This window comes from Phodopus roborovskii, unplaced genomic scaffold, assembly GCF_943737965.1.
Source record: "Phodopus roborovskii unplaced genomic scaffold, PHOROB, whole genome shotgun sequence".
Taxonomy (NCBI): domain Eukaryota; kingdom Metazoa; phylum Chordata; class Mammalia; order Rodentia; family Cricetidae; genus Phodopus; species Phodopus roborovskii.
In genome coordinates, this window is record NW_026126549.1 from 6,423,505 (window position 1) to 6,441,157 (window position 17,653).

The following is a 17,653-nucleotide window of genomic DNA, read 5'->3' on the forward strand; positions in this document are numbered from 1 at the left end:
GATATGTTCATGGCACATGGTTTTAGAGTTAATGGATTGTACTACTTTTTAAGGGCATGAGGGCCATTTCAAATATATCCTAGATTTGAGAAAATGTCCTCAATTATAATTTTTTTTTAATTTATTTGTGTTTGTTTTTCAAGACAGGGTTCCTCTGTAGCTTTGGAGGCTGTCAGTAGACGAGGCTGGCCTTGAACTCACAGAGATCCGCCTTTCTTTGACTCCCAAGTGCTGGGATTAAAGGCATGCACCACCACTGCCCGGCCTAAATTACAATTTTCTCCACAGTCTTCATCTATTTTAGTGGTCGGTCTTGATGGCTCAGGGCATCAAAAGACCAAGCATACGGTTTTAAAGATTTTTGTTTATAAATTTATTCTCTTAATATTTTACACTGTTCTGATTCTTAGGTATGTACTTAAAATTTCTTCTGAAGCTGACACCCAGGTTTGCCTTTATAAACTTTAGTAAGCCCTCACTTTTAACATGGACAGTTAGGAAAGAAGTAGTATGTATGTGGTAAAGAGGTTCATAAATGCGGTGTGTACGTTACGCAGTAGCCGACCCTTCTGAACTGCTTTGGGATCCCAGAAGTTCTGGGTTTGACACGCTGATGAGTATTCCAGACAGTTGCAGTTTCTGACTTTGTATTCCTTAACTCAGGAATCTAGAGACAGGTTATCAGAAACTTAATTTGATTCGTGTCTAACTTAAATACAAAAGCTAATGATTTGTTCAAGGAAAATGAGTGTGCTGGGAGAAAAGCGGCAGAGTTCAACCTAAATAAATGGCAAACTTGAGTAATTTCATGTAGTTGATTTAAATAAGTCTGTTTCTCTATATAGTTTTGAGAACTTTTATTTTTACCCCTGTGTCTGTGTATTTATGTGTGTGGGTGGCTGTGGAGGCCTGAAGAGGCCCTCAGAGTTGGAGTTGTTGGCTGTGGGCCGCAGATGTGGGCACTGGGAGCTAGACTCTGGCTCTCTAGAGTGTAGGTCATACTCCTGACCACTGAGCATCACTCCTGCCCCTCCAGGGAGTAGCTTCTTTGGCTTTAGTAAGGGAAAGGTAGTTTCCTTAACATTATTTATACTTTTCAGTCATTGTCCATTTCTGCTGCCACAAGGCGAAGATGTGGAAAAAGTTTTGGATGAATGGAAGGAATATAAAATGGGAGTGCCGACCTATGGTGCAATCATTCTTGATGAGACACTTGAGAATGTGAGTGCTGTGTCCAAGAGTTCTAGTGCGATGCAGGCTAACTATTCATTTCTACCCTCTTGACTTCAGAATGTTCTAAATTGAGGCTTGAAAATAGCCTTAGATTATTAATGTTAAATAACTCAATTTTGGATGTTTTACCTGCATTCTGTTGTACTTGTTATGCCTTAAATAAAGTACTGTGAATTCATTGTTGAAAAAATATGTCTTAAATAGACAGTGTTTTATTCATACTATATTTATATTCTTGGAAGACATTTTGGCCAAATGCTGTTTGCAGTTTATTGGTAAATAATTACCCGAAGTAGAGAAAATGCTTTTGATTTAGGACTGGAACATGGGAAAGGAAACTGAGTTTCTTTGGGTTTTGTTTGGTTTTGGTTTTGAATTTCTGTTTGTTTGTAGGTACTGCTGGTTCAGGGGTACCTGGCAAAATCAGGCTGGGGGTTTCCAAAAGGGAAAGTAAACAAAGAGGAAGCACCCCATGACTGTGCCGCCAGAGAGGTGAGTTGCCTGCACTTGGTGGTAAGTGTGGCTCTAGGCTTGTGGAGTCCAAGTCTGTATAGATGGACTCTGGAGAAAGTTCAGTCTTTTTCTGAAACTTGAATGCATGCATAGTTTAACTAGACATTTTGCATCCCTTTGGGCTAGAGAGATAGTTAGGAGCACTGTTCCTTTTTTGAGGACCTGGGTTTGATTCCCAGCACCTTTATGCTGCCCCAAGCCATCTGTAACTCTAGTGCCAAGGAATCCAAAGGATCTAGTGCCCTCTGCTGGCCTTCTTGGGTACCAGGCATACAAGTGTTACACATAGCAAGCAAGCAAAACATGCCTACACATGAAAATAATAAATAAGATACTGCTTCACCCCACACACACACACACATACCAGCTTTTTTTTTTTTTTTGGCCATTTCTGCCTTCATCTGTTCTCACTATCTATTTTACAGCATTATCTCTGGCTCCTTTCTTTAGAATGGTGTCTTTTCTACTTTCTGCTTGAAAATTGGTTTTTGTTTGTTTGTTTGACAAAGCATTTCAACTTCTAACTATATTCTTGGTTCATGTAGAGTCTGGGTTTTTCTAACACATTACGTGTTTCTCCTCAAAAACTTAGCCTTATACCTGACCTAAAAGATAAAGTTTAAATCCTGCCCCACTGCCAGCTTAGCCCCCAGCTCAGCCTTTTAAAAGATTTATTCTTTGTTCTCTGAATTTGATTGTTTCTAAAATTATGCCTACCCAAACATCCGCTCCTCTCTCCCTGCCAGTTCAGAGCCCAGCTTGGTGCATCTCTGTATCAGTTATTTCTGTTTTAATGTCACAGAGCACCTGTCAGAAACAACTTGGTGGCGGAAGAATTGACCATGACTTTCACTGTCAGAGCCGGGGTCTGCAGCAGGGAAGGCGTGGCAGAACAGCTCAGTGCTGGGCATCTCAGGTTGCACCACGCTTGTTCACATGGTGAATCTAGAAGCTCAGCTTGGTCGGGACTGGGGCCTGGTTTAAGTTTCCAAGGTCTGCTCACCTGTTCTTACCATCCAGATCTACCTTCTACAGGCTCCACAGCCTCTCACATAGCACCATGTGATAGAGGCCAGGCACAAGCATGAGCCTGTTGGGGACATCCAGACTTAAACCACAACAGCCCTTTTCCTCTGAAGTTCTGTTGCCACTTAACATTGAAGAAGGATGGAGTTTCTATGTAAAGTGAAGTTCAGAATGTGGTTTTCATCCATCCGTATTTAAAATTATATTGCTGGTCAGCTCTAGCCCATAATGATCTCTGAACCTAAACAGCAACTCTTGTTTACCATTTTTGCCTTTACTACATGCATAGTCTGCTGTTAGTTAGCTCTTTTCCTACTCGACATTATACCTGACCCTTGACATTTGTTCTGGTTTAGGCTGTGTTTATGTAAAAGCCTAGCTAGCTACTTTGGCCAAGTCATTTAACCACTCAAATGTATTACGGAGAGTTGCTTTCAAGAACTTCATAGCCAGAAGCAACATCTCTGAGTTCGGAGAAGTGGCAGAAATTTGATTCTGATATGTTTTTGAGGTGGTGTGTTTGATGCAGTGGTACTTTTTACCTGGTTTTAGTTTGGATGTAGTTTTTTAGTGAAGAAAAAGAGTTCTTAAAAGCCACTGTCGTGGGGTATGGGCTTTAGCTAAGTGTGCAAAGTGCTTGCTGCCCAAACAGGAAAACTCAGTTTGGATTGCCAGTGTGCACCCAGTTTTTATATGCGTGCTGGCAGTGTCATTACATACATACTGTCAGTGTTTGTTCAAGCAACAGAATCTTGTTGTCTGCAGAAAAATAGATGAAGCCAGAGGTTAGTCATAAGAAGTCAGATGCAGAAAGACAAATACATCTCTGCTTTTGGAACCCTAGACATTATATTCGTACATTCAGTCCTGTATGTATGCAAGACATGAACAAAGTGAGAACCAGGGAATGAATGGGAATGCCAGAAGGGGTTGGAAGTGAAAAGGGAAAATTCAGGCTATGAGTGTGGTCAAAGAACACTTGTATAGGATGCCTTTAAGAAAGCTGCCATGGGCTAGGGAGAGGACTCAGTAGGTAAGGACACTTGTGCTCCAGCATGAGGACCTGAATTCAAATCTTTAGCACCCACATAATGTATATGCTTGTGCCTGTAACTGTGGTGCTGTGGGAGATACAGGCAGGATCACAGGTTCGATGGCCTTGGCCCTGGGCAGGTGGTTTTCCTGTCAGTAGATTTTTTAAAGGCAAACCTTGGTTTTTAATCCTGGTTTCTAAATGATTGCCATAAAGAGAGAAGTTTGGGTAGTTGGCTGGAACCTTACTGTTTAGTTTGAGTTGATTTACAGCTGACTGAGTAGCTTAAACAGCAGAATTTATTTCCTAGCAGATGTGGAGGCTAGAGATCCAAGATTAGGGCTCCAGCTAATTGAATGTCGTTGCAGGCTCTCTTCCTGGCTGTAGGAATCTGATTTGCAGCTCTATGTCCACATGGGTTTTCCAGGGTGTGTTTGGGCATTATCTAGAGAGCTGGTGGGGTCTTTTCTTAAACAAGATCAGGGTTATACTTTTTGAGATACTCGTTTCACCCTTACTACTGCCATACCCCCTTTCTCAAGAGAGGCACAATGGTTTCAACCCAGGATTTTTGTGGGGTGGATGGGGGGATGGTTTTTTAGAGACAGAATGTCTCTGGAACTCACTCAATAGATCAGGCTGGACTGAAACTCACAGGGATCCGCCCACCTCTGCCCCCTGAATGCTAGGATTAAAAGTGGGCACCACTGTTAGCCAGCCATCAACCTAGGAATTTCTTAAGGTTGAATTCATGCAATTGCCTTTTTGAGTGTATTTGAACTAAGAGTACTAGAATTGTAGTCGGTCCTTCTGCCACTTGGTGGAACTACAGAGTAATAGCAGAAGCAATTTTGTCTGAAAGCCAGGTACCTGTGAAGTCTTGACTGATAGCCCGATTATTAGCCATCCTTTGCCAGTAGTTTATCCCTATTTGATCTGTTTAAATTTTACTTGTGTTATTATAAAGAGGGGCTTTGTCCCAATTCCCTAACTACGAATTAGGTTAGAATAATGTTTTTGTCTAGTTTGTTTTGACACAGAGGCTGTTACATAACTGACTGCCCTTGAATTCATATCCGTCTGCCTTACCCTCAAGTGGTTAAAATCAAATATTTTATTCCCATTTATCTTCAGGTCTTTGAGGAAACTGGTTTTGATATCAGAGACTATATTTGTAAGGATGATTACATTGAACTTAGAATCAATGACCAGCTTGCTCGCTTGTACATCATTCCAGGAGTTCCAAAAGACACAAAATTCAACCCCAAAACCAGAAGGGAAATTCGGGTATGTAAGAAATATCTGTGAGTTGCTGCTAAGAACTCCAGTTGAATGAAGTAGGGAGTTCATTTTAGCTACTCCTTAATAGTAATCAACTAAATGCATTGTGTTTCAGAACATTGAGTGGTTCTCCATTGAGAAATTGCCCTGTCATAGAAATGATATGACTCCCAAGTCCAAGCTTGGCTTGGCACCTAATAAGTTTTTTATGGCCATTCCCTTTATCAGGTATGTTCATTTCTTCCATTGTAAAACTGGCCTTGATGCTGCTATTTAAGGTTTGAGCTTTTTGTTTATCTTTTTAATGAATTTTTAATGTTTCCATAGACCACTAAGGGACTGGCTATCTCGAAGATTTGGAGATTCCTCGGACAGTGACAACGGTTTTTCCTCAGCTGGTAGCACACCAGCCAAGCCCACTGTGGAAAAAATGAGGTAAAAAGGTGTACTTGAGAGATTGTGGCTTGCTGGGGTTCTCCATTCAGTGCCATTTGCTTTTTGAGGCTTGGGAGCCTTTGGAAGCTCTGGTGTGTCCCTGGTTTTGTGCATAAGATAGTTTTTTTAAAGTTTTTCCTAAGATGAAAGGGGTTAATTGGAGGAAAGGCACTTCAGGCACATTTTAAAATCACACACTCAAAAGGATACCTACTTCTTACAACACTAGGAAAAGGAAAAGAATGTATGTTGAATAGCTAATACTCTACCTTGGTGATAATTTAGTTCCTAGAAGTTCCTAGAAGTCTGTTACACAGGAGGTGGGAGGTGCTGCCGATGAATAATTTGTTAAAGTCAGTGACTGCAACTGTTTTTGATTTTTTTTAACAAAGTTTTGTATACAAATGAATGTGCATGCTCATGTGGGTATGTGGCCACATGTGCACACGAGAGGGCTGAGGTCAGTGACTGTGTCTGTCATTCAGCTTTTTGTTTGGATTCATGGTCTCTCGCTGGCCTGGAGTTCCCAAGAACATGCCTGTCTTGCCTCCCGATCTCTGGGATGACAAACATATATCACCACACTAGACTTTTGTACCTGGGTTCTGGGATCTAAGTGGGGTTCTCATGTTTGTACAGCAAGCACTTTACCCACTGTGTTATGGAGAGAGGGCTGACAGTTATTGGTTTGGAACTTGGTACACATTTGTAAAGTAACTTTATTAAATATTCATAATGTGTAATTTTATTATGTTTGTTTATTTTGGGTGTGGGTGTGTGCAGAGGACAACTTGAAAATGGTTCTGTTCTTCCATGTTGGGTCCCTGGAATAAAACTCAATCATAATCAGGCTTGGCTGCAAGCACCTTGACCATGTTTTCTCAGTGCACTTAGTGTGTGTACTTATTTGCCAGAATTGTTGTTTTGTTTGTTGTTTTGCATTTTTTTCTAGTTTGGTGGTCTTTATTATCCAGGATTTCAATCTTAAAACAATAAGAGTAGACCACATTTATGGTTAATAAATTTTTAAAAAGTACAGTTGCATTTGTATTGGTTTTAAGAGGAGAAGACATTGGATTAAATGCCTTAAGAACCATTTCTGTCTTACAAAATTTATAATTTTTATAAATTTTATAATTTACCAAGGCACCACTAATAAAATAAGTGAATAGTATGACACAAGTCACGAAGTCAAGAATATAGCCACGAGTATAGAAACAGATAGTACCAAGAAGCCGTAAGTGGTGACAGTGGTGACAGTACACCCTTGGGAAAGTCTCCCCCAGCCTCTGGTATGGTCACTCTTACTTTGAGTTATTGGGTTTCTGTTCTGCTAATAGGAGAGGTGATTTGTGCAAACTTTAGCTGCTTTTCATGTTTCCTTTAGAAGCAGTATTCACTTCAGTCATGCTGTCTGATATGTTGGAAAGAATGTCAGTTTTGTCTTTTAAAAAGCTAGAATTACAGAATGTATTCTAATTTGACACTTGGAGACAGGGTCTCACTCTGTAGCCCAGACTGGCCTTAAATCCATAGAGTCCTTCTGCTTCCGCCTCTTAGTGTTTTTATTATAGCCTGCAGCCACCAGATCCAGCTTTAAGTAAGTTTTAAATGGGAGAAGTGAAGGAATCTGAAAGGAATCTGCTAATCATCTTACAGTGTTGGTCTTTGAGGTAGTGTTTATTTGCAGGTATGGGGTGCTATAGAGTGAAATTCTTTAGGGTAATATTTATGTACAGGTATGGGATGATATAGGGTGAAATTTTATGGCAGTGTTTATGTGTGGCAACAGTTTTCAAAATGAAATCATTGTTATTGGGTGGGTGGGTGTAAGCAGGCAGGCAGTCAAGCCTGTAGAGGTCAGAAGACCACCTTCTACCCATTGTTTCCAAAGCTTGAACTCAGACCACTGGGCCTGCACAGCACATGGTTCTACCTGCTGAGCCAGCCCTCAGTCCCCAAATCAAGCATTCTAACAGAAAATAGTCCAAAGACAAAATGATTTGATGCATACCTGCTGAGGGTGGTAGGAAAACACTGACAGTCTTTGCATTCAATAACTAAGCTGCTCTCTTTCTGTAAAAGTCAAAGCTATATTGTATATATTACAATCCTACAACATATTAATCTCACTTCCAAGCAGAAGTCTTTCACACAGTGTTGCTTGGTGTTCCTAGCTTCATAGCATGTTGCATGTATGTGTTCCATGTTCAGAACCAAGATGAACAGGCCACAGATCCTCAGATTCAGTTCATACATGCTTTGTGTTAACTTCTGGTTCTTGCGCATTCAGAAGTCTGTGCCATTGCAGTACTTTCATCTAGAGCTGTGCTCTAGAAAGTAACCTGTTTTCTCAGATCACATCTGACAGTGGTAGGATCTATAATCAACCTATTTGATCAAATCCCTTCCTGAGACATCTAGAAACAATGTGTGTTGTCTATCCTATTAAAAAGAAAATCCACATACATGTCTTTGTTTCAACTAAATATACAAAGAACTGTCTTTACTTTTAAAGAATATAGTTACTTATAGGGAGGGGATGTTATGAATAATTCAGAAAAGCCTGGGTAAAAATGGTAGGTTGATAACGTAAGAAATATTTATTAGCGCCAGTTACTTATCTGAACAACTGGGGAAAATACAGCTGACAAAGCTGCTCAGAAACTCTGCTTGTGCTGTGTGTGCTGGTGCATGACTTCAATCTCAGCACTCAGAAGACAGGCAGGTGGATCTCTGAGTTTTAACCATAGCCTGGTGTACAGAGGCTGCATAGAGATACTCTGTCTTGCAATTTTTTTTCTTGTTTTTATAACGTAAGGAATTAGTTGAAAAAGGTTAATGATAAAAAAAAGTAAAATATATAGTTGGTAGGTTAAATTGTCAAGGCTTTCAGAGAAGTGCAAGTGAAAAATCTCATCTTTTCAAACCTTGGTATAGTCGAACAAAATTCCGCCACAGCCAGCAGCTGTTTCCTGAAGGTTCTCCTAGTGACCAGTGGGTAAAGCACAGGCAGCCACTGCAGCAGAAGCCTCACAGTAACCATACAGAAGTGTCGTCGGACCCTTTCAAAGCAAAGGTAAGTGAATCACATTGAAATTCTTGCAGATGCTATGGTCATTTGGCTTTGAAATCATGTTCAGCTGAGAAATTACGTGTAGCAGTTAGTAGAGCTCTGGATTGTTGAACATTTACCTGTGCGCCCAGCTTGAGACTTGAACAGACCTGAGACTCAGTATCCTTCATAACCTTGGAATAAATCCAATGTAGGAAATAATAATGGGATGTGCCACTGGAGCCTTTTTATGTATGCTGCCAGTAAAAGGCTTAAAAGAAGATGATGTGTGAGTTAAGATTAATAGGATCTATTGTTTATAGAAAAAGGTAACAGTGTATTATATCATTTTCACTGTCATTTCATGTAGTATGTAATTATGCCACAGTGAACATTATACCTAGCGAACATTTTATTGGTTTCCAAATTGTTGCCTCAAGAACAGTAGCCACCCAAAAGTTCTATAAAGCCCAACCCCGTTCTAAAACACTTGACCAGGCCCATCTCTAAAGACATTCAGGTAGCCATTCAGTACAGAAAAAACTGAGCCGTGTTTATTTCAGGAAATAGAGCTCTGCTATGCTTCAGGATGGCTGTGGTGATAAACCCAACAGAACACAAAATCATCAGTGTTGTGAGTGTGCAGAGAGCTAGCACCTTGTGCCATGCTCTTGGAAGTGTAAAGAGGCAGCTGCTGTGACACAGCTTGGTGGTTTCCCCACCAGTTAAATGTGAGTTTGTCACATCAGTCAGAATCCCCACTCCTACATACATAAACAAATGAACCAAAAACGGCTTTAACAGATGCCATACAATCCCAGCATCATTCAGTCACAACATGTAGATGGATGAATGAAAAGGCTGTGTTCATGAACTGGACTATTCAGCCTATGAGGAGTACATTCCGAGACATTTACAATATAGATGATCCTTGAAGACAATGGCTGAGATGAAGCAGGGACAAAGGGACAAAAAAATGTGTGGTTCTATGAAAGGTGTCTAGCATAGGTAAATTCACAGGCATAATGTGTGCTAAGTAGTAGTTATGGCTGGAAGTAGTGGAGATTTCAGAGTAGTTACTTTTACTGGGTGGTGGTGGCACTTGCCCTTAATCCCCAGCACTTGGGAGGCTGAGGTAGGTGCATGTCTGTGAGTTCAAGGCCAGCCTACAAAGGGAGTTACAAGAAAGTCTGTTACACAAAGAAATCCTGTCTCAAAAATGAGAGAGGTGGAAGAAGGGAGGGACAGAAAGAAGTTACCGTTCGATTGGAACAGAGTTTCTGTTTTGAAAAATAAAAGTGTTTGGCAAGTGGGCTGGGTATGGTATCATAGGGCCTCATGCAAACAAGATCTTAGACCTCCAGAATTACACAGGAAAAAAGCAGCATCAGAAACAGTGAGTTTTGCTGGTGTTGACAAACATCCCCGTCTGCTGGTGCTGAGGTTCACATCCTAAAAATGGTCACAGGAAAGGAAATTTGACAGGACAAAAATGAATCTAAGTTGAAAGCGTGGTGGCATGAGATCCACTCTGTCTGTTTCAGTTTGGTTACTGTTGGCCAGTTATTTCAGCAGCTACCTAGAGCTTTCTGTGAGTGAGTGGGTGGAATGAAGATGAACATTTTTTATAAGTAACATTTAGATTCACTGTTGATAGTTCTCTCAAATAGCTATTTTTCAAGATTTGAAGTGGAAATGGATATTTGAAAACAATTGTGTCTAGGCTGGGGAACCTGCATGGGACTGAACTGTAGGCCCTCTGAATGTGGGTGACAGTTGTGTGGCTTGGCCTGTTTGTGGGGTCCCTGGCAGTGGGACATGAGGACCTCTCCCAGAGGCATGAGCTGGTGTTTTGGAGCCTATTCCCTATGGTGGGATACCTTGCTCAGCCTTGATGTGGGATAGGGTGAGAGATGGACTTGGTCCTGCCTCAACTTGGTATGCCAGGCTTAGTTGACTCCCCATAGGAGGAGGACTTACCCTCTCTGAGGAGTTGGATGGGGGGTAGAGGTGGGGGAGCAGGAGAAGGAGATGGAGGGGGAACTGTAGTTGGTATATAGAATGAATAAAAAATTAAAAGAAAAAGACTATGTCTAAATTTAAGATTAGAGACCCAAAACACTAATCTTCATTATTTTGTGAAAGCTTATTCCCTTAGTGGTACTAGTTTATTCTAATTTCCTGATAACTGATGGTGACTACTTAATTTATACTACTAAGAGCTGTGGGGGCCAGGAAGATTACTTAGTTTGTAAACATTCCCTGCATTGGCCTCAGGACCTGGGTATGATCCTAGAACCTGTGTAAAGGTGGAAGGAGAGAACAGGGTGTGCAAAGATGTTCTCTGACCGTCTGGCACACACACTCACTGTGCCATACACATGCATATTGGTAAATAAGCTTAAAAGAGAAAAGCGGGTTGGCCCATGTGCCCTGGCCTGCCTTCCCTGCGCAGTCTCCAGCATTCCCCTGAGGATCCTAGAGTTTCTTCTGCCTCCTCTCCCATTCCTTTACCTTCGTGCTGCAGTTTGACTCTGGGGCCTTAGGTTGTGTATGAGCTTTAGCCCTGAGCTGTACCCTGTCATATTTGTGCATTAGAACCACTTCATAAGCAGTCATGATAAAGCAAAAGGTGTGGGAACAGCCTAGGGAGTGATGCATTTGCTGTTCCCTGTTTCAGAGGATATGAGCCTTTGCAAAGCAATCTTGTAAGAAAATAAATTGATACAGCAGTGTGTAAACATTTAGATGGTGCCTAGTGAGCTCTCTTCAGTTGAGGTAAACATTCAGAGGATACATTCTTACTGTTATACTGTAGACTTACATGTTCTTTTTACTGGAAAAACAGAATCAAACCCTGAGAGGGAATGGCAGAAAACAGTATCAAGATTCACCTAATCAAAAGAAGAGAACCAATGGAGTTCACAGTCAACCAGCCAAGCAACAGAATCCCTTGATGGTAAGCGCTGGGGTTAGGAGGCAGCTCTCTAAGAATGGAGCAGGTGTCGTCTAGATGCAGTAATGTTGGTTTAGTTCTTACCTTATTTGACTAATTTTAATGGTAGGATTTTAAGAAATTAATTCTTTACTGTGGCCTTCATAAGCTTAAACCTAAAATTCCCTTTGGCAATTCTCAACGCAGGCCTGGATTAGTTAATAGGGTACACTTCTACTTGTTGCCTTGTGTGGTTTCTTACATTTTATTTAAAGCTTTGAAAATACTATATAGTAAAAACAAGCTTTTTTTTTTTTTTTTTTTTCCCTGAAAACCCATTGTTTAGCAGTCTGGAGGAATGGCTCCATGGTTAAAGGCATCTGCTGCTCTTCAGAGGCTCCAAGTCTGGTTCCCTGACTCAGATTTGATCTCTAGCTCCCAGAGATCTGATGTTGTCTCCTGGCTTCCCTGGATATTTACACACAAACACACACACACACACACACACACACACACACACACACACACACACACACACACCTTTTTAAAGAATGTTAATTAAATTAGAATATTTTAGTAGATTCATAAGAATATAGATATTTATGGAGTATCATATATTTATTTCAGTGTGTGGGTACATAGTGTAATGTTCATGGTGAACATTATGCTGGCAGAGTGCTTAGGCGGCTGAGGCCTTAGGAACTGAAGCTTAAGACAGGCCTGGACTACGTAATGAGTTTGAGACCAACCTCGAGCAGAAGGAAACAGTAATTGACACTCCTTTCTTCTAGCTCTTTGAAATTTACATTGTTGTTCCTAGTCCTGCTACTGTGTAATAGCACATCAAGCCTTCGTAACCCATCTCCCAGTAACTTCATCATTGAACAGCCTCTTGTGTCCTTCTATCTTCCCTACCCCCCAGCTTTATAACCCCATTCTGTTCAGTTTCTTTCCATGAGATCTTCTGGCATATAATTTTTTGTTACATTGCAGTTAAAAGTTTAGGAGAAATTTTTTTCTGCAAGACAGTTGAGTGTCTTTCCTGACCTTTTCTGTTAATGTATGTTGAGTTTTCTATTTGTTTGCTGTGTCTTTAAGTGTGATATGCTGGGCAGTAGTGACACGTGCCTTTAATCCCAGCAGTCGGGGGGGGGGGGGGGGGGGGCAAAGGCAGGTGGGTCTCTGAGTTCTGAGTTCCAGGACAGCAAGGGATACACAAAATCAAATAAAAAAAAAAAAAAAATCTAAAAGCAGCAAAAACAAGTGAGTTATATTAGTACTTCAAGCTTAAAGTGGGGAGGGGACACCCTTAACACGGGTATCTTGGTTAGTGATTGTTGCGATACAACACCGTGACCGCATTAACAGTTCATGGAAAGAAACAAGGATATTCAGGAACATGGAGGTAGGACTGATTCAGAGCTATGGAGGGGTGCTGCTTACTGGTTTGTGAGTTTGAAACCAACCTGGGCTACATAACTAAGGTGCAGTCTCATAAATCAAACAATAGCAGCTAAAATGTATTAAACTTCCATTCCCTACCAGACAAGCATAGATGAAAAATTTGAATGCTGAGTTGTGTGTTATTGAGTATATTGACAAAGCATAAGGTTTGCTACTTGGTTTAATCTTTCATAGAGGTTTTTGCGTATGTCAGAAATTTGAGAAATTGCTTGTTTTTCAAGGAGAGTTTAAATGTATGTAAATATCCAAGAAATTGATAATGGATGGATGCAGCATTGTCGGTCTTTTTGTTTCTTTTTGCTTTTTCAAGACAGAGGCCTTCTCTTTGTAACCCTGGAACTTCCTTCGTAGACCAGGCTGGCCTCCAACTCACAGATCTCTACATGCCTCTGCCTTCCAAGTGCTGGGACTAAAGGTGTGTGTGTGTGTGTGTGTGTGTGCCACCACTGCTCGGCAACCTTGTGGGTCTTTACAAGTGTTTGCCTTAACTCAGCAGAAACAAAAGTTGAGGTCTGTGCTTGTTGAAAGGGAATGTTACTTACGTCCAGTTACGTTTAAAATGCTGGAACTCTGGGGATAGAGTTCACCATCACATATGGCAGGCCCTGGGTTTAGGGTTAGCATTAGGTAACAGGAGGGGCTATGGGACAGTGCTATGCAGAGGTGGTAGGTAATAACGTTGCTGCATATTCTCCAAATTGTTTAAAAGTTGGGCTTTAAGGAAACTCCCTGGGGATGATGGTTAGATTCCTAATTTAGTTTTCTTCTTAAGATGCTTGATCATGTATCTCTTGAGTTTTAGTAAGTAAAAATAACAAGAGACTTTGCTGAATGTGTGTGTTTTTTTTTTGTTTTGTTTTTTTTTTTGTTTTGTTTTTTTGTTTTTTGTTTTTCATAGAAATGTGAAAAGAAGCTGCATCCACGAAAACTTCAGGACAACTTTGAGACAGGCAAGACATTTTATTTATTTATCTTTTTTTAATTTGTCCTGTGGGGCTGAGTTTGATTTTAGCAGCTGTGATCAGTGGGCTTTGTGATGACAGTTACACAGGAAGAGGTGCCCCTGTGCTCCAGAGAGTGCATGTGTGAGATTCTCTCAGTGCAGACTGACTGGAAGGAATTACTAATAGGTGATCCAGACGACATTACTCACTGTTGAATGTACTGTTCCTTTTGTAAATAAACATGAATGTGTGCTGTGAACACTGGCCTGCGGGCTGATGGTAAATGATATGATAATGAAGGTGCCTCATTCTCACTCTGTTTTTGTTGTAGTGGGACCAACATTTTAAATGGTGTCATTTTTCCTTGCTCCATTATGGAATGTAGTGTGTCTGCTTTGTGACCAAAGCAGCTCTCTTACAAAGAAAGCATTTAATTGGGGGCTTGCTTACATGGCAGCTGGCAGGCAGGCAGGCAGGGTGCTGGGGAAGTAGTTGAGAGCTTTACATTGTGCCTCAAAACCCATCCCCAGCAACTCACTTCCTCCCACAAGGCCACATCTCCTACTCCTTCCATCTGAGGACCAAGCATGCAAATCTATGAAGTTACTCTAGTGCTACTGATGTTTGATTAATAAATGTCATTTAGAAGTATAGTACACTATTTTTCTCAGGTGCTAATTTGAATATTAAGAAATGTCATTGTGCCAAATTGAAACCTTTCTTACTGAAAACGTAAGAAATGAAGAGCAGTTAAGAAATGAAGAGCAGTAGGTGGTGGTGGTGTGTGCTCTTAATTCCAACACTCAAGAGACAGAGGCAGGTCGATCTCTGTTAGTTTGCAAAAGCAAACAAGAGACCCCCATCTCAAGATGGAAGGCATGGACCAATAACTGAGTTCATCTGACTTACACATGTGTGCCATAACATGCCTGTGCTCATGCTCTCATGTGGGTGTGTGTGCACACACAAGTTTAAAAAGTGAACAAAGATGCTTTAGCCTCACTGTGGGAAGTTCATCTTTATCTTTTAAGCATAGGGCTTGATAATGTTTAAATTGATGTATTTGTTTGTTTCTTTTGGCTTTTGTTACTGTGTTCAAAAGAAAGGCATTGGTAAGACTGACTATCAAAGAGCATTTGAGGTTTTCTCTTTTGATCTCTTGTACAGATGGTAAATTTTAACTGTATTTTTCTCTACTTAAAATCTTTACAGTTTTTTTTTTTTCTATTGTAATTGTAGTTTTCATGGTATTTTCATATTGACCTTTGTCAAAAAGTTTTGGATACTCTGGCATAAAATACAAATACAAGAGCTAAAATATGCCTTAAAGGGCAGAGGGTAAGAATCTGAATTAATAGAAATAAATAAAAATAGGTACTAATAAGTAAGATACCATTTAATACTGACTGAGGTGGTTAAGATTGAATCATTATAGAAAGATGCCTGTGTTTCCCTCTGAGTAGGTGGAGGGTAGTGTTTGATAAACTTTCTGAGTTACTGACTACTAATTTTGTTTCCTAAGCAGATGCTGCATATGACTTGCCTTGTTCTGGTGAAGACCCATTGGTAGAACATGTTGAGGGATACTCTGTGGCATGTAACGGACATTGCAAGTTCCCATTTTCATCCAGAACCTTCCTGAGTTTCAAGTTTGACCAAAATGCTATAATGAAAATCTTGGACCTTTGATAGCAGCAAGTATATTGCAAAAGTCCCATGATCAGAGCCCTGTTGCATTTGAGTATGTCTCCTCAAGCCTTACCTTTCTCAGGTATCTGAAAGAAATGCAGGGAGGCAGTTTCTAAAGAGATTTTCTGTACAGAAGAGAAACTAGAAAGAAACACAAGTTTGCACTGTAAATGCATTTAGAACTTTTTATATTTTACCGTTTCAGTGTTCGGAACCACGTTTTAGTCGCCTTTGTTTTTTGTCTTTTCCTTTTTTGAGGGCATTTATTTTGAATTCTGATCAAGGAAAGAGTTGTTTTGATTGAATCATCAACAGGTAGCCAAGTTAATAGGAGTATTTCATCTCCCCATATTAGTGATTGCAGTAAGTTTTCTAACTGAAAATTTTCAAAGAAACTTAGCTCCCCAATTGTTAGTGAGCATTAAGAGCTGGAACATGACATCAGGATTGCAGGCATTTTGCTCATTTCTCTGCTTCTGACCACTGAGAATCTAATCCTGTTTGGGATTTTGTCAGTTATTCAGAACCAGCATCTTGAAAACAGTCCTCATTTGCACAGAGAACTCTTGAGCACTTCATCAGGACAAAGGCCACAGCCTGGAGAGAGACTGAATTGGTGAGGGTTGATGCAGTAATTCTGAGCTGTGGTGTATGCTGTCAGAAAGTGCTGGAGCATAGAGCATGGAAGCCAGTCACTGGCAGTTACTTTGGGTCATACCTTGACCATCTGTGTCCAACTGTTCAGTATTGTGCAATGATTATGCTCATGTGAAATATCCATACATACCCTAGTGTGAATTTGTATGGAAAACTACATTCTTAGTTTTATATTGTATGTCAGTGTTGATCTGTGGAAGCTGATGTTACATTATGTTCCAGTTTGCCATAATAGCAGAGTGACATGCTTTTTATTAATATCTTGAAGCCCCTGGGTTATAAAGTGAGAAAAGAAGGGGTTATGCAATTTACCCGGTACAAATAAATATAGCTGTGTTGCTGGGGGACTCTTAAGTAATGTACTTAGCTCACACCTAAGAATGTATTTTGTATTTTGCTCCTTCGGGATTCTTAAATCCAAACAAGGATGACAATGCTATTTTACAAGGGTCATCTGTAACTGAGGACAATCACCAGAGCTTTAAGGAGGCAATAGCATTTTGGCTGCATCTGACCTCACTGAGAATATTTCCTGGGGGTGGGGTGGGGTGGGGTATTGGAGTGCATGTGTGCACGTGCATCTGTCATGAGGGTTTTTAAAAGTTGTTTTTTACAAGTGGTATCAACAAAGTATATCTCTGCTTATAAATATTACTATAGAAATCTTTATTCTGTATATATATAGCCTATCTGATAGGGGGTTCTCCTTAGCCCCTCAGAACTTTGAAAGGAAGGGCTATTACTGTAAGGTATTCCCTTGGCATTTCTATGTTGCTTTAGCTTTTAAATGGCTGATTTTAAAGAAGAAATTCTGTTTATTAATGAAAGTGTCACTCAGTGCTAAGGTGCTAAGCAGGAGACTTCACGGTGATACAGTGTGTCTAGAATCTTTTATGGGACTACTTTGTGAATCCTTCTGTGACCTTTGCTGTTTAATACAGTATATGAGTGTGTTAGGAAGCCCTTGCTATTCTTCTCAGAAATACGGCTGCTTTGGTTGGGTCTTCTTGAGCCATATTTATAGATGGTCCCAGCATTCTGGATTTCTGTTAAATGGTTAAGGGAGTGAAGGTTTAGTTTGCTCCTTAGATGAGTCATTTTCACTCATACACTGTCATCTGGGAACCATTTAAGTGTGGGGTGTGTGTGTGTGTGTTTGTAAGAAGAAAGAGAAAGAGAGAGAGACTTTCTTAAATGAGTGCTTTGCTCAGTCTCTGGTGCCTATAGAGGTTGGATTTTTCAGCTCTCGATATTAAAGCAAAAGTGATGTCGTTACCAGAAGTACGACCTTTAAGTTGCTGATTGTAAGAACCATCAAATGTTGTGCTGCTTCATTTAATGCACTGTGGAACAAAACAAGGGTGTGGTTGGAAGGCAATTATGACAAC

General features: G+C 40.4%; 1 protein-coding gene across 1 annotated transcript in view; it reads left to right on the forward strand.

The window, feature by feature from the left end:
* The window catches only part of Dcp2 (decapping mRNA 2), a 32,349-nt gene extending 15,737 nt beyond the window's left edge, over positions 1-16,612 (forward strand). The window contains exons 3-11 of the mRNA XM_051201038.1: positions 1,094-1,221; positions 1,627-1,725; positions 4,940-5,092; positions 5,202-5,314; positions 5,414-5,521; positions 8,462-8,600; positions 11,425-11,535; positions 13,874-13,925; positions 15,445-16,612. Of these exons, the coding sequence (XP_051056995.1) occupies positions 1,094-1,221; positions 1,627-1,725; positions 4,940-5,092; positions 5,202-5,314; positions 5,414-5,521; positions 8,462-8,600; positions 11,425-11,535; positions 13,874-13,925; positions 15,445-15,608 (1,067 nt within the window). The 3' untranslated portion in view covers positions 15,609-16,612. The remainder of the gene's footprint in view (positions 1-1,093; positions 1,222-1,626; positions 1,726-4,939; positions 5,093-5,201; positions 5,315-5,413; positions 5,522-8,461; positions 8,601-11,424; positions 11,536-13,873; positions 13,926-15,444) is intronic.
* Positions 16,613-17,653: the final 1,041 nt, after the last annotated feature.